Source organism: Bufo gargarizans, chromosome 8 (genome assembly GCF_014858855.1).
Source record: "Bufo gargarizans isolate SCDJY-AF-19 chromosome 8, ASM1485885v1, whole genome shotgun sequence".
In the NCBI taxonomy this organism is placed as follows: domain Eukaryota; kingdom Metazoa; phylum Chordata; class Amphibia; order Anura; family Bufonidae; genus Bufo; species Bufo gargarizans.
In genome coordinates, this window is record NC_058087.1 from 99,092,082 (window position 1) to 99,119,373 (window position 27,292).

The following is a 27,292-nucleotide window of genomic DNA, read 5'->3' on the forward strand; positions in this document are numbered from 1 at the left end:
CCCATCATAACTTGCATAGGTTATTTATGAATATTCAGTCCCCGGGGAGTGGCGCCCGCTCCATCCTGTCGTTGGATGCTACTAAAGCCTTCGACAGGGTGGAGTGGACCTTTCTCTGGGAGGTGATGAAAAAAATGGGCTTTGGCCCAAGATTCTTGGCGATGGTACAGCTCCTCTATAACTCCCCAGTCGCTAGGATAAGGATCAATGATATGATTACAGAGAGCTTTATATTAGGAAGAGGCACCCGTCAGGGTTGTCCTCTTTCCCCTCTGTTATTTAATATTTACATTGAACCCCTAGCGGCTAGTATTAGGCTGGATCCGAGGGTGGCCGGTTTTGGTACAATGGGGAATCAGGATCGAGTATCATTATATGCAGACGATATCTTGATTTTTATGCATCAGACAGATACGACTCTTCCTCGCATAATGGACCTGGTTGGTCTCTTTTCCGGTCCTTCCGGTCTCGAGATCAACTGGGATAAGACCGTTCTCCTCCCCATAGATGAACTGCGGGGCGAACGGTACAACCAGCTAACGATCTCAGATTCAATAAAGTACCTGGGTATAACAGTTTCTGCCAAACCACAGGAATATCTTCAACTCAATCTGCTCCCTCTGTTGATAAAGCTGAGGGTTAAAATAAAGATTTGGCAAAAAATTCTGTCGGCGAGAGCCGACAGAATTTCATTAATAAAAATGGTGGTGCTGCCCCAGGTTCTATACATCTTGCGCAACTCGCCTGTATGGATTGTAGATAAGTACTTTAGATTGATAGAGCGGATGCTTAATGACTTAATATGGGGGAGGAAGCGTGTGAGACTGAAGGTACTCTATTTTTCTATGCCCTATAATCGGGGAGGTCTTAACCTCCCCTACTTTAGGGGGTACTTTGTGGCCTCCCAACTCTGCTTGTTTAATGAATGGGAAAATAGCCAGTTCTGCAGCAGGGTGGTGAAAGACTCAGGCCTTGCAGATTTCTTTGCAGTACTTGAGTCTGACTATTTACTAAATGCAGTGAGTGGGTATACACTCTTCTGCAGAATGGCTATAAAGTCTTGGCGAATTATAAGGAACTGGTGTGGAGTTGGGGCATCACTTATTTGTACTCCATTGTGGCACAATCCAAAGCTTTTGAATTTAAATGACCTGAGTTGCAGCCAGTATTGGAGGACCAAGAATATTCAGTACCTGCATCAAGTGGTCAGTGGTGGACACATCTTGTCCCTTGCGGATTTAAAGCAAGGGGCAAATTTAGGTGAGGTGGCTTGGTATGCATATTTTCAATTAAGGTTAGCACTTTCTAGCACTGTGAATCGCTATCTTCTTATTATAGAAACTCCAGAATTTTTACACGATTTAATTTCCAAGAAAATAGTCACGAGAATTAAAGTATCTCACTGTTATAGACACTTAATGAAAAAGTTTTTTTCTGACGTTCTTTCACCAGGACAGAGAGCCTGGTCATCCTCGCTCTCAGCGACGGGCTCTCCGAACTGGGAGAATATAGGGGAAAGCTTAACATTGGTCTCGCACAATTTTAATCACGTTGTGGTACAATTCAATATTTTGCACAAAATATATGTGACACCTATATGGTTATATAGGAGAGGACTTAGTACCTCCTCTGGCTGCCCACGCTGTGGTGAACCCGAGGCAGATCATCTACATCTGTTCTGGGATTGCCCAATGATGAGCAGGTACTGGAGATCGGTTCAAACCAACCTGGCTCGTAAACTCAACATTGTGGTTCCCTTCACTCCCAGGATATGGGTTCTGGGAGATTTATCGGAGGTTAATTATCAACCCGCAAATGGTCGATTGTTGATTAAGGTGATGTTTCTGGCCAGGCTTCTCATTTCTAGAGCATGGTTTTGCTCCTCCGCTCCAGATTGTAATAACTGGTTGGGTCTGGTTGAGAAGGTGAAAAGTTACGAGAAGATCTTGCATAAACAACGAGGCTCCTACTTAAAGTGGGAAAAATTGTGGAAAGACTGGGATATGATCAGAAACATACATTTTTTAATCATATATGTATTGTACAGTAATGTTTTAACAGTATACACATGGGCAAAGGGCATGGATACACAAAAAAATGGTTGACATACGGATGTGTTCCATATGCAATCCGTATTTTTTGCAGACCCATTGACTTGAATGGAGCCACGGATCATTATCTGTAGGCAATAATAGGACAAGTTCTATCTTTCAGCGGAATGGAAATACGGAAACAGAATGCAAATGGATAAAATCATGGAGACCAACAGAATAGATTAACATGAAAATTTGACGGCACCGTGAATGATGGGTATACAAAATTCTAAATACAAACCGGATTCCAAAAAAGTTGGGACACTATACAAATCGTGAATAAAAACTGAATGCAATGATGTGGAGGTGCCAACTTCTAATATTTTATTCAGAATAGAACATAAATCACGGAACAAAAGTTTAAACTGAGAAAATGTACCATTTTAATGGAAAAATATGTTGAATCAGAATTTCATGGTGTCAACAAATCCCCAAAAAGTTGGGACAAGGCCATTTTCACCACTGTGTGGCATCTCCCCTTCTTCTTACAACACTCAACAGACGTCTGGGGACCGAGGAGACCAGTCTCTCAAGTTTAGAAATAGGAATGCTCTCCCATTCTTGTCTAATACAGGCCTCTAACTGTTCAATCGTCTTGGGCCTTCTTTGTTGCACCTTCCTCTTTATGATGCGACAAATGTTCTCTATAGGTGAAAGATCTGGACTGCAGACTGGCCATTTCAGTACCCGGATCCTTCTCCTACGCAGCCATGATGTTGTGATTGATGCAGAATGTGGTCTGGCATTATCTTGTTGAAAAATGCAGGGTCTTCCCTGAAAGAGATGACGTCTGGATAGAAGCATATGTTGTTCTAGAACCTGAATATATTTTTCTGCATTGATGGTGCCTTTCCAGACATGCAAGCTGCCCATGCCACATGCACTCATGCAACCCCATACCATCAGAGATGCAGGCTTCTGAACTGAGCGTTGATAACAACTTGGGTTGTCCTTGTCCTCTTTGGTCCGGATGACATGGTGTCCCAGATTTCCAAAAAGAACTTTGAATCGTGACTCATCTGACCACAGAACAGTCTTCCATTTTGCCACAGTCCATTTTAAATGATCCCAGTGAAAACGCCCGAGCTTGTGGATCTTGCTTAGAAATGGATTCTTCTTTGCACTGTAGAGTTTCAGCTGGCAACGGCGGATGGCACGGTGGATTGTGTTCACTGACAATGGTTTCTGGAAGTATTCCTGAGCCCATTCTGTGATTTCCTTTACAGTAGCATTCCTGTTTGTGGTGCAGTGTCGTTTAAGTGCCCGGAGATCACTGGCATCCAGTATGGTTTTACGGCCTTGACCCTTACGCACAGAGATTGTTCCAGATTCTCTGAATCTTCGGATGATGTTATGCACAGTTGATGATGATAGATGCAAAGTCTTTGCAATTTTTCGCTGGGTAACACCTTTCTGATATTGCTCCACTATCTTTCTGCGCAACATTGTGGGAATTGGTGATCCTCTACCCATCTTGGCTTCTGAGAGACACTGCCACTCTGAGAAGCTCTTTTTATACCCAATCGTGTTGCCAATTGACCTAATTAGTGTTAATTGGTCTTCCAGCTCTTCGTTATGCTCAAATTTACTTTTTCCAGCCTCTTATTGCTTCTTGTCCCAACTTTTTGGGGATTCGTTGACACCGTGAAAATTTGAATCAACGTATTTTTCCTTTAAAATTATACATTTACTCGGATTAAATGTTTGATCTGTCATCTACGTTCTATTACAAATAAAATATTGACATTTGCCATCTCCACATCATTGCATTCAGTTTTTATTCACAATTTGTTTTGTGTCCCAACTTTTTTGGAATCCGGTTTGTACAATGGTGCAATTGCATTTTTTTTTCTATTGCACCCTATAATTTTTTTTTACAGTTTGTCAAAGATTATATGAGCTAATGATTGGTAGCATTAAAAAGCACAACTCATCCCACAAAACAAGCTGTAATACAGCTTTGTTGATGGCAAAAAAAAAAAAGTTCTGGCTCTTTGAAGATGGGAGAGAACATTGAAAAAAATATCCCCAATGTTGACATGGTCCTTAAAGGGGGATTCCAGTTATATCAAGTTATCGCACAGGTTGGAAGATAACTATTAGGTTGGTTGGGGTCCTACTGCTGGAACTCCCACCTATCATAACAACAATCACAAGAACAGGGGCCCCCATACCCCTGAAATGAACAAAGCAACAACAAGCTCTTAGATGCTCCATTAATTTCTATGGGAGTTCCTGAGAAAGTTGAGTACAGAACTCAGTTAGAAAAGAATGAAGCATCTCAGCACATGCCCAACCAACAGCTCAGTTTATTTGCCAGCATAAGACCCATCAATATAATAGTTATCCCCTATCTTGTGTATATAGGATTACTAATATAACCAGAATACCCATTCAAGGGGTAGAAATCTGGTCATTACTTTAAAGCGGTTCTACTGTTTGTTTTAACTGATGATAGATCATCATCATCTGACTGGTGGGGGTCCGACACCCGGGACCCCCGCCCATCAGCTGTTTGAGAAGGCAGCGGCTCCAGTAGCGCCACGGCCTTCTCACTGTTTACCGCTGGCCCAGTGACGTCACGACTAGTATCAACTAGCCTGGGCAAGGCTAAGCTCTATTAACTTGAATGGAGCTTAGCCCCACCCAGGCCAGTTGATACTAGTCGTGACGTCACTGGGCCAGTGGTAAACAGTGAGAAGGCTGCGGCGCTGCTGGAGCCCCGCTGCCTTTTCAAACAGCTGATCGTCTGGGGTACCGGGGGTCCTGAGGATAGATCATCAGTTAAAACAAACTGCAGAACCCCTGTAACCAGGGTTGCACAATGTGCAGCCTGGAGGCCGCATGCAGCCTATTATGCCATTCTGTGTTGTCCCAAATGATCTGGTCACAGACATGCTACTCTTTATCTCATGGCTGCTCACATGTATTTTTCATGCCTGAGAGGAGTGGCACTCAGTGAAAAAGCAGGGGCAAGTAAAGAATGATTGTAAAATAATCTTTTGAACATATATTGGCAGAATGAGGATCTTCTAATAGCATTGTGGCACTTCAAAATGGATGAGATGAAGTGGAGAAGTGCCTTGTCTACATTCAGCTATCTTTTTGCAGTTTTGATAAATCACATACTGTAAAGTACAATTGAGAGAGACACACTTTTTGGAGTGCAAGCTGGGGAGAAGTTTTTTTATTTTGTCGCCATCTTTTAACCATGAGAATGAAGTTTCAATGACAGAGGCCACATCAAGTCCCAGCTCAGGCTTCAGGTTAATAAAATTCCAGCAGATATTAACGTCTACAAATCCAATATATTTTCTGGAAAGCTCTGGATGCATACATTGAGCATAGCCACTGCCCCACATTAAAGGTGTTGTGTCATTTCAAGCATTGGTGGCATATTGTTAGGATATGTCACCAATGAATGATAGCTATGGGTTCCACCCCTAGTACCCCCCCCCCCCACCGCTATCTCTAAAATGGAACCAGCAAAGTCAAGGAGAGCAGACCGTGCATGCGTAGCAAATCTCCATTCATTCCTATAAGACTGCCAAAAATAGTGTCGCGTTCGGCTATTTGTGGAAGTCCCATAGAATGAATAGGAATTGCACACAACAAGTGTGGCCACTGCTCCATTCATGGATTGATTGATGAATATAGCTGAGCCAACGCTAGGCTATTTTCGGTAGTCCGATAGAAATGAATGGAGGGCGTTCCTTCACTTTGCAGGCTCAATTCTAGAAATAGCTGTGATCCTTGAGATTACACAACTCCTTTAATGTGAGGCAGTGGCTATGTGCTCGGTCACGTGCCTCTTTGGGCACATGTTGCCACTAAAGAAAAACTCTTTAACCATTTTTTTTTTTTTTTTGTAACTGCATCTGTGAAAACCATAACTTATTTTTCCAATTCAGTTGTAAAACGTAGCAATGATTGGGAATGAATATTCATGCTATTAGGAATTTTTGTATCAATGATATATTTTGACAGGTTCCCCCTATCCCTCTTCCCTCTCAACTGCACTTCCTGAAAACCCAAATCTCACTATGCATAATATGTTCAGTTCTGTGAGGGGACAGTTGTTTGAGATTTGCTAATGTTTTTGTCAGCCATATTATTCCCTGTTTCATCTGCAGAGCTAGATGCATTTCACTCAAAAGCAGGGAGTGTCTTCCTTCTGACTGGACTGCTATGATATCCATTCCCTTATCCCCCACTATGTTTTCAGCTCCAACAAATCACAAAACAGATAAGGAGGGGCAAATCACACTTACAGACACACAGGAGAAACACAGGTGGCTCCAAATAGTTGTTTTATCTCTTTATCTCATCTAGCCTTGACACACTCCCAATTCCTCTCACAAGGATGGATCTTGTCTGACAACAGGGAGTGGGCTGCAACTTAGGTGGAAGTGAGACTCTCTAGTGGCCATGACTTTACAGCTTTTTTTTTCACGTATATTTTTTAAATCAAGTGACTAGAAATTTACTAGTTATGCCATTCTCTGTTAACTGAAATTAAATTGTGTGAAAGTACAATGACTCTTTATCTCTATCTTTTTTTAAAACACCGTATGCCTTTACTTTATGCTTCAGTGTTTTTGTTGCTGTTCTTTGTCTTTAAATATTTAACAAAAATAATATGAATGTTCCTGATCATTGCCCATTGAACCATGTAAAATTACTTTTACATATGATTTTCATTATCAATATAATTATTACTTTTATTCAGTAGCAATCTTTACTTGCTCAAGGAATGTCTAAACCATTTTAGGCAATAGAACATAAAGGAGACATAATTACTGCAAACAATATATAAACCTCTACTTTATTGTTTTATTAAGGCTGAAGAGATAACATTAACAATTGGTCAAGCATTTGATCTAGCATATAGAAAGTTCCTTGAGTCTGGAGGAAAAGATGTTGAAGCAAGGAAACAAATAGCAAGCTTGCAAAAAAGGGTACGTCCTATAATACTACTCCATGACCTGTAAGAACTGTGTTTACATGTACAGTATATATCTTTGCCAAAAGAAAGGATTTCCCTATAGCAACATGTAGCTATCTGAATGAACTTTTATTTATTTATTAGGGAAACAAAAGGACTGAGACCTTGAATTTGTAACTGTCACTGCGTAAACTATTCATCCATATGTTGACTGCATGTACACTGTATTTTAAAGATGTTCCACAAGTATATATGTGGGGATGCAGTCAGTCTCAATGTATGAATATAATGGAAAACCCCTTTAGAAAAAAGGGATAAGGCCTGGTTACATATTCGGAACTTGGTTCACTTTGATTCCCTGCCTTTCAAATATTTGATCTAACAAGTCATTTTCAAACTCCCTCCATAGTATTGGGGCTCATCGTGAACATTTGACTGTGCACTGATTCATGATATGAAATATGCAGTTATGACAATGAAAACCTGGGTAGCAGAGGAAATGGTGATGATTGATTAACATTCAGTTGTCAGTGATAGTTTGTCAGATTAGCAAGGGTTACTATTCTTAACCAACAATCTCACAGCCTGAAGATGGACATGGTACCTTTCAGTGGCATAGCATGGGGGGAAAGGTATTTGTCCAAACTGCAAGGTGGTGCCTAGACAATGCCTGACAAGATTAAGCATTATCTGCATTGATGATGCAAACCCTGCATCATCAGTGCAGTTCAAAATCCTAGATAGCTAAAGGACCTATAATGATGTCATCACAGGTGTTGAACCATCTAGGAGTAAACAGACTGCACTGACAATGTGTAGTTCTGAGGTTAGGACAGTGCAGGACCTGAGATGACATAATAAAAGGCCCTTCACCACCCGATGTCTATAGAAGAAGTACAGAAGTTTTTTGTTTTGTTTTTTAAACTTCAGTCTCCCTGGTCCTGCAAGTCCCCATAAGAGGTGAGACGTTTAGACACTTAAATCGGGACAATGCGGCTGAGAGTGGGGATTTTTTATTTATTTTTTGTAAGCCCAGTCTTGCCTTGACTGTATTACAAGCAGTGCACTGTGTGCATCCCACTATCACCATTCAATGAATTAGTTACTGAATGGCAATGCAGTGCACTGCCTGTGACAGAGTTCATGGCATTCACCAACTTGCATGCCACACTCTGGATAAAGACTGTCTCATGCCTGTGGCTTACAAGACTGATGCACTTGAACTGAAGAGTCATCAGAGCACACATGCCCAGCTCTCTCATAAGCTATGCCGCTTCCTCTAGTGGACCAAGATATTTTATGATTGCTAGGTGTCTCAGGAGCAGTGCTGCTGGGTTCAGCTACCTTGATCAGCTCTGCCTGTGTAAAAAAGGCATGTCTATAGGTTAGGTGGTGCAATACTTGGCTTGCAACATGTGCTGGCAACTTCTGTTATGCCACTGGTACCTCTAACCTAGTGTATAAAGCAATTCAGCAACTAAGCATGGTTTTCCCACATAATAATTAATTAGATAATCCTTTAAATATAATGAATAATCTATGCAAACTTTCTGGTTACTAGGTAGTACTTAAATAAGTTCATGCATGAACTGCATGAACACAGGCCAAGCCTCCAGAAGTGATTGAGATTGAATAGTGATGGACTAACATCAGCTGGGACGATTCGCGAATGCGCTTTCATGATCAAATATTCGTGAACTGCGTGTTTGCAGCAGGCCCCATTCACTTTAATGGCAGATGAACCTAAAAAACTTTCAGGTCATATTTGCAGCCAGAAAACACTTACTAGAAGTGCACAAATAGTCTCACAACATGGACAGTGATATACCAAAGGGGGATCATTGGCAAAAATTCCCATAAAAAATATGTATTTTAATGAGGGGCCATTTTTATGTGTCTCAAAGGGAAACTCTCAAAAATGTGCCATGCTGGAGCCTAGAGAAATGTTATTTCCTATCGGTTTGATGTATACAAATGTGCAGTACTCCACGTTTTTGTATCCTGCAGAGTCCTTAAAAAAATGCATACGTTATTGTAAAAAAAAAATTCTGCCATCGAACTGTATGGTGAATGGTCGCCACTTTACGGCATCAGTCTGAGGCATCTGTTAACGCATACATTTTTGGTATGCATTAAATTGATGGCAAAAATAGGAAGTGAATTCAGCCCTAGTGTCAGAATAAGCACCAGTACACAGCGGAGCAGCGTGGCGGAGAGGGGAGGCCGCCATGTACTGACAGAGCGCTACCTGGTCCTGCTGGTCAGGGATGAGGACTGTTTCCCAAGGATCATTTTCTACTGCGCAATACAGGGCACAATGTCAGAAAAAGTAGTAAAAAGATTGCAAAGGCTCTACTGACTTGCACAACACGGCTAGGTGCTCTCTCCAAATATGGCAGTACCAATTGCCAAAATATTCGATATAGTATAAATTACATAAAATGGAGGGCACTCAAATGACTGGGTGTATAGAAGAACCCAATTGCAATAGAGGTATATCTCGTTTCTTTCTTTATTTTAAAATTATACCTTTCTGTACATAAATAGATAAATCAAATTGCAGTTGCACCATTCAATGGTAATATGACAAAGAAGCAATAAAATTTCATTTCGCGGTGATAAAAGTTATTAAAGATTATATCAGGAACACTATGATTCCTCTTAGTATATCCAGTTAAAAATAAAAGTCCTTATATGGCTGAAAGGGACCTACTTCTGCAGATGATCAGTCTGCGTGTAGGTCATGCATTAAGATCCTGTGATGACGTAAGTTCGCTAATGTCCTGAGAATACAGTCACCTTAAAGAAGAAAGCGGGAACAGTCTTACCCCATAGAGATGGATTCCGGGGAGCTGCTACAAAGAGGTGTCCTTACTGAGGTCCTCCGCTCCTATGCGGCGTGTAGCGGTGGTGTGCACGTGTTCTTCGGTGTCCTCGGTATCTTCTTCTGTTCCGGCTTCCTGGATCACTACGTTGCTCTCCGCTATACAGGAAGTGACGTTCCTATGACCGGAAGTAACGGACCGTTGTTCCGACCAGCTGGCCGATTTTTTCAGCAAACTATATTTAACTAAGATTTAAAAGTACTATTCTGAATAAAACCAAACGCGTTTCGGTGCACTCTTGCACCTTCATCTTATTTTTGCCCCACCGTGCCGCTGTGTATAAGGCAAGGACCGTACTTTGTTCTGGGTGGTGGCGGATATGTGTGGGCTGGCATTAGGAAATTAATTTACACGTGGTCATCACAGGTGTTGAATTCCTTCGAGATCCATGCCTCATTCATTTTTAAATGTAAAAACACAAAATGCAATCGCACATTTTGGCCAAAGCGTAATAAGCCACTCACCACGTCAAAGTCGCCTTCATGAGTGGTCCCTAACACTAGTTCCTACCTTTTATGGGCCATGACAGCCACATAAAGTCCAGGGAGCGCAGGTACAGCATGCACGCCAAGCACACTCTGCTTTTAACCCCGTCCGGTGCCATTACAGCTTTCATTGGATCCAGGGATGCAAGTACTCACATGCATGCTGAGCCCACTTTATACTTCTCCTGGAGCCTAATGGCTACTGGTAGGTGCTGTATAAGCAGACTCAGTTTTATACTGACTTTAAAACCAGCCTCCAGGGGGCAGATTAACTGGATAGGTGTGCTTGACTGCTTCGAGATCGCCACGCCTCCAATACGTACTACAAAGAGAAAAATATGGAAAATTTCAGCCCGCACAATGTCATAGCCCATAAAAGGTAGGAACTAGTGTTAGGGACCACTCATGAAGGCGACCTTGACGTGGTTAGTGGCTTATTACGCTTTGGCCAAAATGTACACCAATGCCTTATTCAACATCCAGCATAAAGGCAGGGCAGAGTGCTGGTTGCAGTGTGCGATTGCATTTTGTGTTTTTACATTTATATCTCTCTTTCGCCACAGCAATCTGCACCTCCTAGGGGTTGTGCGGGCTGAAATTTTCCATATCATTCATTTTTAAAAATGATGTTGTGAGCTAGACGAGTGCGCTTATGTAACACGCCAGACCTGCAGGGTATGACAAAGTGAGGTCACAGTTATGGGCAATCGAGGGTACTCACTATATTTGAAGAACCCTGGGCAGGTGCGTGGCAGTGAAGGAGAGGTAGACACAGTTCCTCTGGGGCACGCTCTGTAGATAGGGACCAGGCCTGATGGTAGTTGAGGTGCCCTGGATGTTACAGGTATTTTGTGTGCCTGGGGCAAGGTCCCTGTGGTATTCGTGACGCCAGTGCCTTTGGACGGTGGCACGCCGGTTGGTGGTTGGAATGATGAAGGCACACAAGTATATAGTGAACCAAAACGTTACCTTACTGAACAATCCAACTTTGTACAGCAGGTGTAGCACAGTCTTCAGATTACAGTTCCACAAAGGGGCTTATTCACAATATGGCAGGCAATAGTCATGCAAGATACGCTGAGGGTAAATTCCACAAGCACTCAGCAGCAGGTTGTACCTTTCTCAGAATCAATGTACAGTGTCCCTTCTAGAACTCCTGCTCTGGCTTTATATCTCCCAAGGCCCGGATGCCTAAATGAGTGGCTTAAATCCCTGGTTACTTTCCTCCTCAGGTATTATACTTCTTGCTATGCTTTCTAATGTCTTCTGCCCATCAGGGTCACTTGGCTTACCCTGGGTCGCCTCCTCCTATCAGGTGGATAACTGTAGGTTTCTCCCAGGAGGTTGGTTCCTGCAACTGGGGTATCTCTACTGAGCTGATCCTAGCTTCAGGAGCTTCAGGTGGACGAGGTGACTCCTCTAGTCCCCTGGAATGAACTAACACTTCCCTGTCTGGGCCTTCCTATATGTAACTAGGGCTCTCCAGCTCCCTCTAACGTCTGGGAGGCTAAACTACACCCTGACAGGCCTGACACCCAGATAATAAAGGGAAAAACATGCACATGACATTTAATGCAATGCAACACATTAACCTGTGCAGTGCCCACCTTTACCTAGTGGGACACTACATACCCCCACGCTATAACGTTGCCCGTCCTCGGCGCAACATAGAGGGTCCGCCCATCTGGAAGCGGCAACCTGAAAGATAGCAGAGAACATCCATATGCAATATTCACCATATTAACAATATAACAGTTATTAAATGCACTGAAAGGAGTGATGACAAGGGGCGTCGTTCTCTTCTCTCAGGATAAGGTGAGGGAACAGGGGCGCTGACCTGGCACAGCGTGTCAATAACCCAGGATAGTCCATATAAAATGTAGATAAACAGAAGTCCTTGGAGGCTCAAAGAACAACATGAGTCCGTACCCAGGTTTGCAATGGTTAAACAGGGGTTTCCCGTGAGGGGCTACCTGGGCCCATAACGTAGTCCACAAACCTCACAGGTCGGTGCCCCCTGGTAGAACGGGTAGACCTCCTTACTGGCAGGGATTCTTCCTGCCTGGCTTCAGGAATGTCAGAAGAGCCCATTGCCTCTGGAGCTTCTTCAGGAGACTGAGGGCTAACAGGAACAGGAGCAGGAACCAATAGATTCAACCAAGGCGTGAGGGCCCAGTGGAGCGGCTCTTTATCATGGATTAAGTTCTCCACAGCCTGCATAGGGTCCATAGGTGGAGCCGGCAACTCTTCTTCAGTAGGCTCCGGTTCCATCTCCTCCGCCGCTGGTTCTCCTTCTACACAGGGCTTGAGGCGGTTCCTGTGAACAACTTGGGGACTTCTTCCTTCCCTGGAGATCTGGTAAATGTGGGCCGCAGCATTAGGTATGGCAGTGATAAGGTAGGGAATCCTTTCCCATTTGCTGTCCAACTTGCTGGTCCGATGGTTGTTTTTCAACCATACCTTGTCTCCCAGAGCCAGGGGTCCCGCATGGGCAGTCTGGTCAAAGTCTTTCTGCTGCCTTTCTCGGACAATCTCCATCCGTTCCTGGACAATCTCCTTAGCATTAAGAAGACGCCTTTGGTGCTCCACTACCCAGTCAGTCTTGGGCAGTGGGTTGATCTCATCCGGCACTTGTACCCCTAGGGAGTGGTCCGCAGGCAATCTCCCTTGTCGGCCGAACATCAAATAGAATGGGGTGTAACCGGTGGAACAGTGGATGGTGTTGTTGAAAGTGTACATAAGCTGCGGCAACAAAGTAGGCCAATCTCCCCTCGTCTCAGGGGGTACTGCTCTCAGCATTTTGATGAGAGTCTTATTCATTTTCTCACAGAGTCCGTTACCTTGCGGATGATAGGCGGTGGTCCGGACCTTCTGGCAGTTGTGTAGCAGGCACATCTCATGGAACAGCTGTGACTCAAATGCGGACCCTTGATCGGTGAGGATCCTTTCTGGGCAACCGTAGGGCAGCAGGAAATGCTTCCAGAACGCCTCCGCTGTGGTCTTTGCTGTCAGGTCTTTCACAGGCACTGCTACGACAAACTTAGTGAAGTGATCAATTATAGTCATGGCATATGTATACCCTGAGCGACTCGGCTCTAACTTTACATGATCAATGGCAACAAGTTCTAAAGGAGCCTTACTTACGATGGGATGCAGAGGCGCCCTCTGGTCATGGCGTTCAGTTCGCCCCACAGCACAGGCAGTGCATTCTCGGCACCATTTCTCGATATCTTCTCTCATCCCGATCCAGTAGAATCTTCTGCGAATGGTGGCCTCAGTCTTTTGCACACCAAAGTGTCCGGACTGGTTGTGGTACATATCCAGCACCAGGCTGGCATCCCGACGTGGCAGGAGAATTTGATACACTCTATCATAGGACACTGGATCCAGACTCCTTCTGAGCAACAGGCCCTTTTGAAGGAATAGTTAATGGCGATGTCTCCACAGTCTCACTAGCTCTGGGTCTGCACTCTTCCTGCGGATCCTCTCAGGGACTTTTCCACTGGTAAGGAAGTCGAGCAGTTCACCGAGGACTCTACTTTCGGACTGGAGCTTAATCCATCTTTCTTGATCGCCTCTGGACTCAGGACCATCTGATGAGGAAGGATCAGCAGCAGGGGAATCTTCAGTACGTATATTATCCTGCTGGGTAAATTTGTTATAAAACGCTGGCATCTCCACCTCTTCCCAGGCATCTTTCGGTTCATCTGGGGCTTCTGTAGTGGGGAGTCGTGACAGAGCATGAGCGTTATCATTGGAGCGGCCTGCCCGGTACTTCACAGTGAAATCATAGTTGGCCAGGCGGGAGGCCCATCTTTGCTCCAGTGCCCCTAATTTGGCTGTATTCAGATGTGCCAGGGGATTATTATCTGTGAAGGCAACAAACGGTGTGGCAGCGAGATAGTCCTTAAACTTTTCGGTCACAGCCCACACTAAGGCAAGAAACTCCAGCTTGAAAGAACTGTAATTCTGGTCGTTCTTCTCAGCTCCCTTCAGGGATCTGCTGGCATAGGCAATCACCCTTTCTTTGTTATCTTGCACTTGAGCCAACACGGCCCCCAGGCCTCTTTTACTGGCATCTGTGTAGAGGTGGAATGGCTTCTGATAATCTGGGTAACCCAGAACAGGGGGTTCAGTCAACTTTTTCTTTAGGAGTTGGAAGGCAATTTCCTGCTCTTCATTCCATTCAACAGGAATAGGAGTCTTTGGGCTCTTTTTTGGATGCCCCCTCAAGAGTTCCTGGATGGGATCCGCAATTTGTGCGAAATGCGGGATGAATCGCCTATAGTACCCTGCAAAACTGAGAAAGCTTCTCACCTCTTTCACGGTCGTAGGAGTAGGCCAGTTACGGACAGCAGCAAGTTTGTCAGGGTCAGGCTGCACTCCTTCGGCACTGACAATGTGCCCGAGATATCTGACGGCTGGTTTCAGCAGGTGGCACTTGGACGGCTTGATCTTGAGGCCATATTTAGAAAGAACTTGAAACACCTCACCCAGGTGCTTTAGATGGTCCTCATACGTCTTGGAGTATATAATGACGTCATCCAGGTATAATAGCACCGTCTCAAAATTCCTATTGCCTAAACAACGTTCCATCAGCCTCTGGAACGTTCCTGGAGCATTACACAGTCCAAATGGCATATAATTAAATTCAAACAGGCCCATAGGTGTAGTGAAAGCAGTCTTTTCTCGATCTTCTGGGGCCATGGGTACCTGCCAGTACCCACTGGTTAAGTCCAAGGTGGAGAAATAGGCTGATGACCCCAGGGCAGTCAAGGACTCCTCAATGCGTGGCAATGGATATGCATCTTTGTGGGTGATTTGATAAATTTTCCTGTAATCCACGCAGAACCTTATGCCGCCATCTTTTTTTTGAACAAGTACTAGGGGCGCAGCCCAGGGACTATGGCTGTCCCGGATTATATTAGAGTCTTTCATCTCTTGTATCATCTCTTTCACAGACTGATAGGTAGTAGGTGGTATGGGTCTGTGCCTCTCCTTAATAGGAGGGTGAGAGCCAGTGGGTATGGTATGTTTGATCACACTGACCTCTCCATAGTCTGTGGAGTGTTTGCTGAAAGCCTGGTGGTGCTCCTTCACCAGCTTCAGGACCCCCTCTATTTGCTCCTTTGGGGTGGATTAGTTCCCCACATGTAGTTCTTCCCACCAGGATGCCGTAGGGGTGCTGCTGTTCTGCGCGGTCTGGAACGCCTCCGCGGCAGGCAGACGGATCACATCCTGGAAAAACACCTGTAAGAGCTGAGCAACGGGGCAGTGTTTAAAGAGGGTAACGGGATGATCACCAAAGTTGATTAAACAGGCACTTTACCTTGGGACACGGTCACCATGCTCTTGGCTGTCCGTACGAAAGGATGATCCTTAATAGGAATAGGCTCCACTAGGGCTTGATAGTCCTGGCCCTGGATCCCTAATACAGCACGGCACCACAGGATGATCTGGGAATTTGGAGGCAAAACCACCGGCCGGTTATCCCGGATCCGGACAATGCAAATTTCTCCTTTCTTGTTGGCGAACCTTTGTTGAGCGCACAGCACACTAATAGTTTTCTGAATAACTCTTCTGGAAGCAGGTGAGGTGGATGATATGGTTTGGTTCAATGCTTCAAGCACTTCGGAGTAACAATTTTTAAGAACATTAGTCCCTAAGATCACGGGGTATCCTCCTTTACCTCCGGCTTGTACCACAATCACGCCTTGCTGTGGCAGGGTGGCTTCTCCCACCTGAAGAGTAGGTTCCCAATACCCATGCACTTTCACTGGCTTACCGTTACTAGCGATAATATCTAGCCAGGACTCTGGTGGCTGGGTGAGGAGACTTGGATCCCAGAACTTGTCAAAGGCAGGCCGTTGAATGGTGGTGACCTGTGACCCAGTGTCCAACAGGGCTTCAAAGGGTATCCCGTTGATACATATATTAATTTTCGGACGGGACCCGACATACTTAGGCATCCAGTTTGGATCCTTTGGACCTTCTGTTCTACCTCCCGAGGGGCGGTCCTCTGCCTCAGGGGTTACTCGTTTAACTGCCAGCACATGGATTCGTTATGTCCATATTTCTTGCAATGATGGCAGACAGGCTGTTTTCTACTTCTGGGCCGGTACTTCAGTGCGCCAATCAGGCTCTTTTGGATACACATCTCCATATGCAGGTGGGAGGAAGAGGATCTTTATCTTCTAGTAACAATGGTCTCTCCCACTCCTCTATCTTTTTGCACACCTTCTCTAGACTTAGAGTAAGATAGTTCACTTGTTCCATTAGTGCTGCCACTACATCTGTGACTGGAGCTTGGGTGGCTTGACCGACTCCTGCAGACCCCACATTAATAGTCTTTGGCTGACAAGCCTGGGGTTCAGGGAAGGCTGCTGGCCCTGGAGCAGGGTTCTGGCCCAGTATGCTGATGGCCAATTCTTTAAAATCCAAGAATGTACAGTGAGGGTGTTGAGCTGACAACATCCGTAGCTGGCCCTTTAAATGTTCAGTACTTATGCCTGCAATGAATTGCTCTCTAAGAGTCCGGTTCTGGTCCTCAGCTTCTTTAGGATCCACTTGGACTACAGCTCTCAGCGTCTCCTGTAAGGACAGGGCAAAATCACGGAGCGACTCTCCAGGCTGCTGCTTTCTGCTGAAGAAACGCATTTTAACTTCTGACACCGTTCTGGCTTCAAATGTGGTGCCCAAACGTCCAAAGATCTGTTCCAGGCTATTTTTCTCAGAACGGGGCCATGACATTACTTCCCTGCGGGCGGCCCCTTCTAACTGAGCTAAGAGGATCTCCATTTGCTGCTCAGCATTTATGGGATAAAGCCGGAACAAGGCCAGTAACTGTTCCCTGAAGTCTTTTAACTTGTGGGCTTCCCCTGAATAACGTGGGAACCAGGGGGCCCTGAAATAATACGGCATGGTTAGCGGCATCAGGCTTGGCGGTGCCGCGGCGGCAGGGGGCCCAGAGTCGGCTGCGGGTACTTCAGCAGGCACGACTGGGGCTGCCTGTGCGATTTCCTCGACCGCGGACATGGCGTTGCTAGGTGGGTATGGCCCTTTAAATGTAGCGGAGCGGACCGGAGCGGCTATGGCAGTAACTTTAACTTTTTTTTTTTTCAGACAAGTCTTTCACGACTAGCGTGGATCCCTCCGGTGCCTTGGCAGGGGTCGGGGAGCTTCCGGACAGGTAAGCGGAGAATCCGGTAAAAGTTTTTAAAGTTGGTACTCACTCCGGTGGTGCTCGCTCCAAGTCTCGCGAGATGCGCAGCTCCGGGTGTCGGGACGTCCTGTGTACTGCGTCAGCAGGTGGGCGCGGCCTCTCGTAGCTCCGGGACTCAGGTAGGCGGGGTTCTTCTTCCTGGTTGGTTGGGCGATGGCTCCGCCTGATTCTTTTCACGCCAAAGTCCTCTTTTTCGCGCCAAACAGCTCCACGAGGCGCACTTGTAATCCAATCAGGTTAAATAGGCAATATGGCTGTCTATTCACTGACAGCAAGCGGTGACTCAAATAAGCAGAAAACAGTCCATATAGCACAATCTTCACACCGCAATTATTACAGTTCACTTTGGCCCAGCAATTTTCAATAAAACAATTGGGGCATGTCACTTTAAGACAATTTTTAGCACACCGTTTTTAAATCCGCTATGGCGCAGGAATATTCGGATCCTGTTCGTGACGCCAATTTATGCAACACGCCAGACCTGCAGGGTATGACGAAGTGAGGTCACAGTTATGGGCAATCGAGGGTACTCACTATATTTGAAGAACCCTGGGCAGGCGCGTGGCAGTGAAGGAGAGGTAGACACAGTTCCTCTGGGGCACGCTCTGTAGATAGGGACCAGGCCTGATGGTAGTTGAGGTGCCCTGGATGTTACAGGTATTTTGTGTGCCTGGGGCAAGGTCCCTGTGGTATTCGTGACGCCAGTGCCTTTGGACGGTGGCACGCCGGTTGGTGGTTGGAATGATGAAGGCACACAAGTATATAGTGAACCAAAACGTAACTTTACTGAACAATCCAACTTTGTACAGCAGGTGTAGCACAGTCTTCAGATTACAGTTCCACAAAGGGGCTTATTCACAATATGGCAGGCAATAGTCATGCAAGATACGCTGAGGGTAAATTCCACAAGCACTCAGCAGCAGGTTGTACCTTTCTCAGAATCAATGTACAGTGTCCCTTCTAGAACTCCTGCTCTGGCTTTATATCTCCCAAGGCCCGGATGCCTAAATGAGTGGCTTAAATCCCTGGTTACTTTCCTCCTCAGGTATTATACTTCTTGCTATGCTTTCTAATGTCTTCTGCCCATCAGGGTCACTTGGCTTACCCTGGGTCGCCTCTTCCTATCAGGTGGATAACTGTAGGTTTCTCCCAGGAGGTTGGTTCCTGCAACTGGGGTATCTCTACTGAGCTGATCCTAGCTTCAGGAGCTTCAGGTGGACGAGGTGACTCCTCTAGTCCCCTGAAATGAACTAACACTTCCCTGTCTGGGCCTTCCTATATGCAACTAGGGCCCTCAAGCTCCCTCTAACGTCTGGGAGGCTAAACTACACCCCAGGCCTGACACCCAGATAATACAGGGAAAAACATGCACATGACATTTAATGCAATGCAACACATTAACCTGTGCAGTGCCCACCTTTACCTAGTGGGACACTACACTTATCGGTCACGATCCCCCCCTGCTGCTCTAATGTCCTTTCGGATATGACACTCGACGAGGGGCAAGCCAAGAGTTCCATGGCAAATTGTGCCAGCTCTGGCCACAGGTCAAGCCTGCACACCCAGTAGTCAGGGGGTTTCTTGCTTCTCACAACATCGGCCGTTAACCCTATATAGTCAGACACCTGTCGGTCTAGGCGTTCCCTAAGGCTGGATCCGGAGGGTGGCTGTCAATTGGTTGGCTGCAAGAATGATTTCATATCCGAAGTGACCAACACATCTTCAAACCACCCTCTTTTTGCAGGCACAATAGGATTGGTACCGGCACCTGTTTCGCTGTGGGTAGAAATTCCTCTGCCAGTGCCCGCAACAACAGAATGCAACATCTCTCACAGCAAGGACTGAAAATGCTGCATTCTGACAGCCTTCTGTGATGCTGGTAACATGTCCGCCATTTTGTTTTTGTACTGGGGGGTCTAAGTACGTTGCCACCCAGTACAGGTCCTTGACCTTTATGCTTTTTATACGGGGGTCCCTCTTCAAACACTGGAGTATGAAGGCCCCCATTTGCACTAAATTGTAAGTGGTGGAGAGCCCTGGCTCCTGCTCATGGCCCAGGAGAATTTCACCGGTCTCCTCCCCCCAGTCACGGACAACACCAGGGATCCCCAAAAAGTTTAAAGCCTGCTCTTCTTGCTCCTCCTCCTAGCCACCATCCTCCTTTGACTCCTCTTCAGACTCCTGCAGACTCTTCTCAGATGGAGTAGCCCCCCCCCCCCCCCCCCCCCGGGAATTTATTCAGCATTGTGACTTCTTCATCTTCCAGCTCCTACTTCTCAACGGTTTGATTAATGACACTACGCAATGCACACTCCAGAAAGAAGTCGTAAGGTACGATGTCACTGATGGCTCCCTGGCTGCTACTGACCAGTTTGGTGATCTCATCAAATGGCCGCAGAAGTCTGCATGCGTCGCGCATGAGGAGCCACTGGCGCGGTAAACAAAACCAAGCTCCCCAGAACCTGTCCTGCCACAGAGTTTGTACAGGTAGTCGTTAACGGCACATTTCTGCTAGAATAGCCTATCAAGCATATACAAGGTGGAGTTCCAGCGCGTCGGGCAGTCACAAATCAGACATCTGACGAGTAGGTGGTGTCGCCACTGAACGTCAGCAAGGCGAGCCATGGCCTTGTAAGATGTTCTAAAATGGCCAGAGATTTTCCTGGCCTGCCCCAAGACATCCCAGACCCGGGCTATTTGGCAACGAATCGAAGCACGACTAAGTTCAGGACATGTGCCATGCACGGCACGTGTGTCATTTAGCCCTGTTTCAGAGCGCTCATCAGATTGCTGCTCCATCTCTCCCTCTGAACTCCTCTCATCTTCCTCTCTTGTGGGCACCCATATGATGTCTATCGACACGTCATCATTGTTGCCTTCACCACCACTGACATTCGAGATCTCGGAGTAGGCAGCAACAGCGGGGACCACCCTCCTTGGGCCGATCTGGGTACTGTCGTCAGACCGCTGGGTGTCGGCCGTTGCTACCTCCTCTTCCTCGTCTGATGCCAAGAATGGCTGCGCATCGGTAAGGTCTGGGAAGGGATGGGAAAATAATTCCTGTGACTCAAGTGAAGGGCCTATGGTGGTGGTGTCTTTGGGGGTGAACACAGAAGAGAGTGAGTAGAGTCAAGATACAGAGGATAAGCAGGGTGCAGAAGCAGAAGGCTGAGTGAGCCACTCAACCAACTCTGGTGCACCCTTTGAAGTTATCGCACGTGCCTTTTCCAACTTTCCACTTAGGCTCCAGCCTGGTGCACCAGCCCGACCCCTACCATCCCTGCGGAACAGTCTGCCTCTTACTCTGCCTGTCATTTTCTTAATGACCCTCTGCCTAAGTCCGTAGAGAAGAGCAGTATTTGTGAAAGAAGGTATATCACAGGCCTCAATCAGTATTTGGTGGAAAAAGGTATATAGCAATAGCACCCATCAATCAGTATTTTGTAGCAGAAGGTATATGGCACCCCTCAATCAGTATTTGGTGGAAACAGGCATATAGCACCCCTCAATTAGTATTTTGTGGAAGAAGGTATATGGCACCCCTTAATCAGTATTTGGCAGAAACAGGTATATAGCACCCCTCAATTAGTATTTGGCAGAAACAGGTATATAGCACGCCTCAATCAGTATTTGTCGGAAAAAGGTATATGGCACCCCTCAATCAGTGTTTGGTGGAAACAGGTATATGGCACCCCTCAATCATAATTTTGTGGAAACAGGTGTATTGCAGCGCTCAATCAGTATTTGGTGGAAGAAGGTATATAGCAATAGCACCCATCAATCAGTATTTAGTGGAAGAAGGTATATGACACCCCTCAATCAGTATTTGGCGAAAACGGGTATATACCACCCCTCAATCAGTATTTGGTGAAAATGGGTATATACCACCCCTCAATCATTATTTGGCGGAAACAGGTATATAGCACCCCTCAATCAGGATTTTGTGAAAGAAGGTGTATTGCAGTCCTCAAGTATTTTTTATTTTTTTTTGGAGCAACAGGTATATCTGTCATGGAAGGTGTACAGAAAACTATAAGACACAAAATGAAGATCCAACTGACTGGATCCAAAACTAAGGAACCAAAGGGAGAGCCCTGCAACAGACCTGGCTCTCTCCCTAACTGCTCAGCCTATGCAAAAATCTCAATGGTAGATGATCGCATATCCTCGTTCCTCGACTGTATAACACCTGAACACCCAATAATAGTAAGGGGACACGACCACCGGCTCCCTACACTTGATACGGAGGGAGTCAGGGTCACCTGGGATCCAGCAAACAGGAAAACACAAATGAATGAACAAAACTTATCTGTAGAAGACTCAGTAGTAGCATCCAGCATGCACACACTCCAGGAAGTTGTATAAACCGCAAAGTGATGCAGTATGGGAAGGGATTTAAAGGGATGCAATCAGTGCAACTACATGACAGCTGAGAGAGGCTAACGAGATGAGAAAACGAAAGCAAAACAAAAGGAACCTCAAGGAGGAGGTTCTGAAGAACATCTGTCAGAGCTTCTCAGATGTCTGGTGGTGACAATATCACATCTGTTGCAATTAGTTACTCCAATAGCGTTTGTCCCTCTATCTAGCTGCGGTATCGCAGCAGAACTGCTACACAATACAAATGCACTATAATATAATTTCTATGTTAGAACACATATTATAAGTATATCACACCCCTCTATATCACACCTATCAATAGCACATCTATACCAGTTCTTAAAAGGATTTTTGTGGCCATATTAGCTAGCGTTTGGTATCCCTAACTGTCCCTGCTCCAAAATGCAACTTCTCCCTACACTGGCAAAACACATAATGTAAAATGGCTGCCAGATTGGGTTCTGTTATAGGGTTGGGGGTGTGTCCATGTGCTAAAAAGTCTCAATTGGCTGTCCTGTCCCACCTGATGGATGTGTCATGGGTCAAAGTTCGGCGCTATGCAAAAAAAATATGGCATTTGTTCGCATGTTCGGAAAATCGGGAATGAGCAATGTTTGCCGCGAAACGACCGCCGGGCGAACTGCAAGGCCATCTCTAAGATTCAATGTCATGCTCTTATATACCCAAAAAACTGCAGAGTGACTTTTTCTTGGGAAGATGGTCATTGAAACTGTGTGAAAGCAGGTATTCTGGAAAACACATCAATATATGAAACTAGCTGAAGGACCCGGCTTCGCTCGGGTATATTTAATCTATTTCATTTAATGTTTGTGTGTGTCATTAAAAGATATCAACACTATCCACTATAACAGTGACATCTACAGTACCCCGCCCCCAAAACAGTGACCTCCACAGCCCCCCTCCCCTTAACACTGACCCCCCCACAGTGCCCTCCTATCCCTTAAAATTGGACCTCCACAGCAGTCCACCCCCTTAACTTTGACCTTTATAGCAGTCTTCCCCTTTAACAGTGACTTTCACAGGGGCCCGTCCACTTAACAGTGGCCTTTACTGAATCAGGGACGTTTCCTTTTGAAAAGCTCACTGTAATATAGCAGCACTGTTCTGTCTGAGTGTAAGCTGCAGGGAGAAAGTGAACCTCCCTCCCTCCCCTTCAGTTGACAGAAGTTGATTTTTACCTTCATTTTTTCAATCCCCATAGGCTCAGGAGTGGGAGGGGGCGTTGCCTAAACGGATCAGGTGCATGGACCTGGGGGCAGAGTTTTAAGTCTTTTGTGGGTGGACACATTGTGGCAGGAGGCGTGTCTGGGCTTCTTCCTTTAAGAGTGACGCCCCTCTGGGTACCTTACTAGCCAATTTGCATACCAAATAATCTGGATTTTCAGAGGATAAAATCATCTATTGCTGGAACAAAGGCACATCTTGAAATAAGGTACTAAGTGCTATTAGGCCATGGCTTTACTTCAATAGCGATTATCCTAGTGACAGATTTCCCTTAAAGCTCTACTACAGCAGTGAAGAAAAATGGCTGGGTTGTTATGGAAACCTGGAGTAAAACTGTGTGTGTGTAGAGACTGTAGGGCCTGAAAGCTTCTATTGGCTGATAAGGGTCATGTGACCAAGCTTCTATTGGCAAATCCATTTTTGGGGGAATATCTCAGGAAGGGTACACCGTAGAGAGCTGAGACCTGGTCTAAAACCTTCCCGGACACCTGATGTACCTGTGTGCCAAACTTCGTGATTGCAAAAGCGACTGTGCGGATTTCTTTAGCGGACATACACACACACACACACACACACATACACTTAGCTTTATATATTAGACTAGCTGAAGGACCCGGCTTCGCTTGGGTATATTTAATCTATTTCATTTAATGTTTGTGTGTGTTGTTAAAAGATATCAACACTATCCACTATATCAGTGACATCTACAGTACCCCACCCCCAAAACAGTGACCTCCTCAGCCGCCCTCCCCTTAATACTGACCCCCAACAGTGCCCCTTATCTTTGACCTTTTTTTAGCAGCCTTCCCCTTTAACAGTAACTTTCAGAGCATACCACCCCCTTGACGGTGACCTCCACAGGGGCCCTCCCCCTTAACAGTGGCCTTTACTGGATTGGGGGCGTGTCCTTTTGAACAGCTCACTCTAAGACAGCAGCACTATACTGTCTGAGTGTGATCTGCAGGGTCAAAGTCACCCTCCCTCCCACCTCTGCAGCTGACAGGAGATTTTTACCTTAATTTTTTTTAATCCCTGTCGGCTGAGGAGTGGACGGGTGTGGCCTAACCAGATGTGAGCGTGGCTTAGCAGGACCTAGAAGTTGATTTTTAACTTCATTTTTTCAATCTCAGTCGGCTGAGGAGTGGGAGGTGGCGTGGCCTAACCGTATCTGGGGCGTGTCCTTTTGAACAGATCACTCTAAGGGTCCATTCACACGTCCGTAGAATGGGTCCGCATCCGTTCCGCAATTATGCGGAACGGGTGCGTACCCATTCATTCTCTATGGTGCCGGAAGAGATGCGGACTGCACACAGTGTGCTGTCCACATCCATATTTCCTGAGCACGGCCCCAATCTTCCGGTCCGCAGCTCCGGAAAAAAAGAGAGCATGTCCTATTCTTGTTCGCAATTGCGGATAAGAATAGGTATTTCTATGGGGGTGCTGGCCGGGTGTATTGCGGATCCGCAATGCACTACGGACGTCTGAATGGAGCCTAACAGTCACCCTCCTTCCCACCTCTGCTGGTTTTAAGTCTTTTGAGGGTGGACACATTGAGGCAGGAGGCATGTCTGGGCTCCTTTCTGCAAGAGTGACGCACCTCTGGGTACCTTACTGGCAAATTTGCATACCAAATAAACAGGATTTTCAGAGGATAAAAACATCTATTGCTGGAACAAAGGCACATTTTAAAATAAGGTACTATGTGCTATTAGGCCATGGCTTTACTTCAATAGCAATTATCCTTGTGACAGATTTCCTTTAAAGCTGACCTACAGCAGTGAAGATAAATGGCTGGGTTGTTATGGAAACCTGCAGTAAAACTGTATGTGGAGGCTGGAGGACCTGCGAGCTTCTATTGGCTGATGCATTATCTCAGGTACGGTACATCCTAGAGAGCTAAGACCTGGTCTAAAGCCTTCCCAGACACCTGATGTACCTGTGTGCCAAATTCCGTGACTGTAAATGCGACGGTACGGATTCCTTTAGCGGACATACACACACATACACTCAGCTTTATATATTAGATTTTTTTCAACAAATGATTATGCATTTCTTTAGACTTAGGGCTCATGCAAATGACCGTATGTATTTTGCCATCCAAAAAACACGGATCAGCAAAATTATTGGATAACATTCATGTGATGTCCGTGTGGCATCCATTTTTTTTTTTTGCAAATCCATTGTAGCCACGAATGTCCTTGTCCGCAAAATGGACTAGAATAGGAGATGTTTTATCGCAGAATAGACATGCAGACATATGGAAACGGAATGCACATTTTTTTTAAGCTCCATTGAAGTGAATGGTTCCCGCATTTGAACGGAAATGCAACAAAATATGTTCATGTGCATGAACCCTTATACTTAGTATTTAAGTAGTCAGATTTTCATCAGGACTGGTATAGAGTACCTTTTCCTGGGACCTCGACCAGCTTTGTGTTGTTCAGTAAATGTTTTGCATTACCTACAAGTTCTGCCCAGTCCTATCATATAGATACATGAAAGGCCCCATTTAATTAAACCATGGAAAGGCTCAGCTATTTCTGCAACCCCCATATACTGTAGTAATGAAGTTTAAAGGCATGTGTGTCAATTCTTTTTATATGTGGCGTGAGGGTCAGGTAAGGTCCAGGTTTGAAGGTGAAATATGGGCCATTGACTACCATGAATTTTATAATTTCTTCATTGAGATTCTAATAAATATTTCAATAATGGTGTTAAGTTAATTATATAGTGAATTAATCCTACAGGATGAAATTATGGATTGTTTTGTTTTTTAATGTTGTATGTGCTTATATTGCAGATTCAGGAACTAGAGACTGAAAATACAGAATTAAAATATAAAGTCAGAGATTTGGAGAAACAATTAAGAATAAGTGACCCAGGCTCCTCACCTGTAAGGAATACATATTGCTTGCACTTATTTTTCTATATATATCTGACATACTTTTTTAATACTAAAATAAGAGTGTTTAGTCAAGAAATATAGAAAAACGGACTACATGGTAGTTATTAGAAAAAACATTGATTCTGCTGCAGAGGAAGCACCTGTCCTACACTTTATAATTAAGTCTGTAACATAAAGGTGGGGAGGGGGGTTCACATATTTCTCCTTTTTCAATGTAGTGCCTTCTTCAAGTCTTGATAGGAGCTTGAAGGGGTTGACTCAGGAAACCTCTACCCCCCTTGATAAACACAATGTGCTATCTCTAAGCTAAAAAAGAAAGGTAATATGAATCTATGTTCAGAGAAAAATAATATAGAATTGAGGTAAAGGGACATGTTGGTACCTCTTGGAGTACTCATAGTCAGTAACACGTTGAGGTCAGTGTGGGTAGAGTATGTGCAAATAGAGATGGCCTTGCTATTGGAGCAAATAATTTTTACTGGTGTGATATACCAGTTGCCCCCCCCCCCCCCCAAAAGTGATTAAAGCAGGGGTGCTATATATACCAATAATATACTTTCTATATAGTGCATTTGGGTAGTGCAGAATTTGTTTGCTGTTTTGCTGCGTTACCACAGCTACACAGAGAGACAAACACTATTGGAACAAATGATTTCTACTGGTGTGATATACCAGTTGCCCCCCAAAAAGTGATTGAACCAGGGGTGTTATATACCAGTAACATACTTTCTATAAAGTTCATTAAAGCATGGGTGTTATATACAGTTGCAAGAAAAGGTATGTGAACCCTTTGGAATGATACTGTTTTAGGCTACTTTCACACTTGCGCTCATATAATGCAGACGATGGGATCCGTTCAGAACGGATCCGTCTGCATTATATTTTAGAAAAAATTCTAAGTGTGAAAGTAGCTTCAGACGGATCCATCCAGACTTTACATTGAAAGTCAATGGGGGACTGATCCGTTTGAAAATTGAGCCATATTGTGTCAACTTCAAACGGATCCTTCCCCATTGACTTACATTGTAAGTCTGGACGGATCCGTTTGCCTCCGCACAGCCAGGCGGACACCCGAACTGGTGTCCGCCTGCTGAGCGGAGCGGAGGCCAAACGCTGCCAGACTGATGCACTC

At 45.3% G+C, this 27,292-nt stretch overlaps 1 protein-coding gene across 9 annotated transcripts in view; it reads left to right on the forward strand.

Moving 5' to 3' along the window:
- Window positions 1–27,292, forward strand: part of GULP1 (GULP PTB domain containing engulfment adaptor 1) — a 1,095,073-nt gene that overhangs the window by 688,638 nt on the left and 379,143 nt on the right. For 8 of the 9 annotated variants that reach the window (XR_006391011.1, XM_044302630.1, XM_044302637.1 and 5 more), the window contains 2 exons: window positions 6,935–7,051; window positions 26,056–26,148. Coding sequence is in view for 8 of the 9 variants with exons in the window: in XM_044302630.1 (XP_044158565.1) it covers window positions 6,935–7,051; window positions 26,056–26,148 (210 nt within the window). In the remaining variant the exon portion in view is untranslated. The remainder of the gene's footprint in view (window positions 1–6,934; window positions 7,052–26,055; window positions 26,149–27,292) is intronic. The other variant, XM_044302636.1, reaches the window with a different exon arrangement.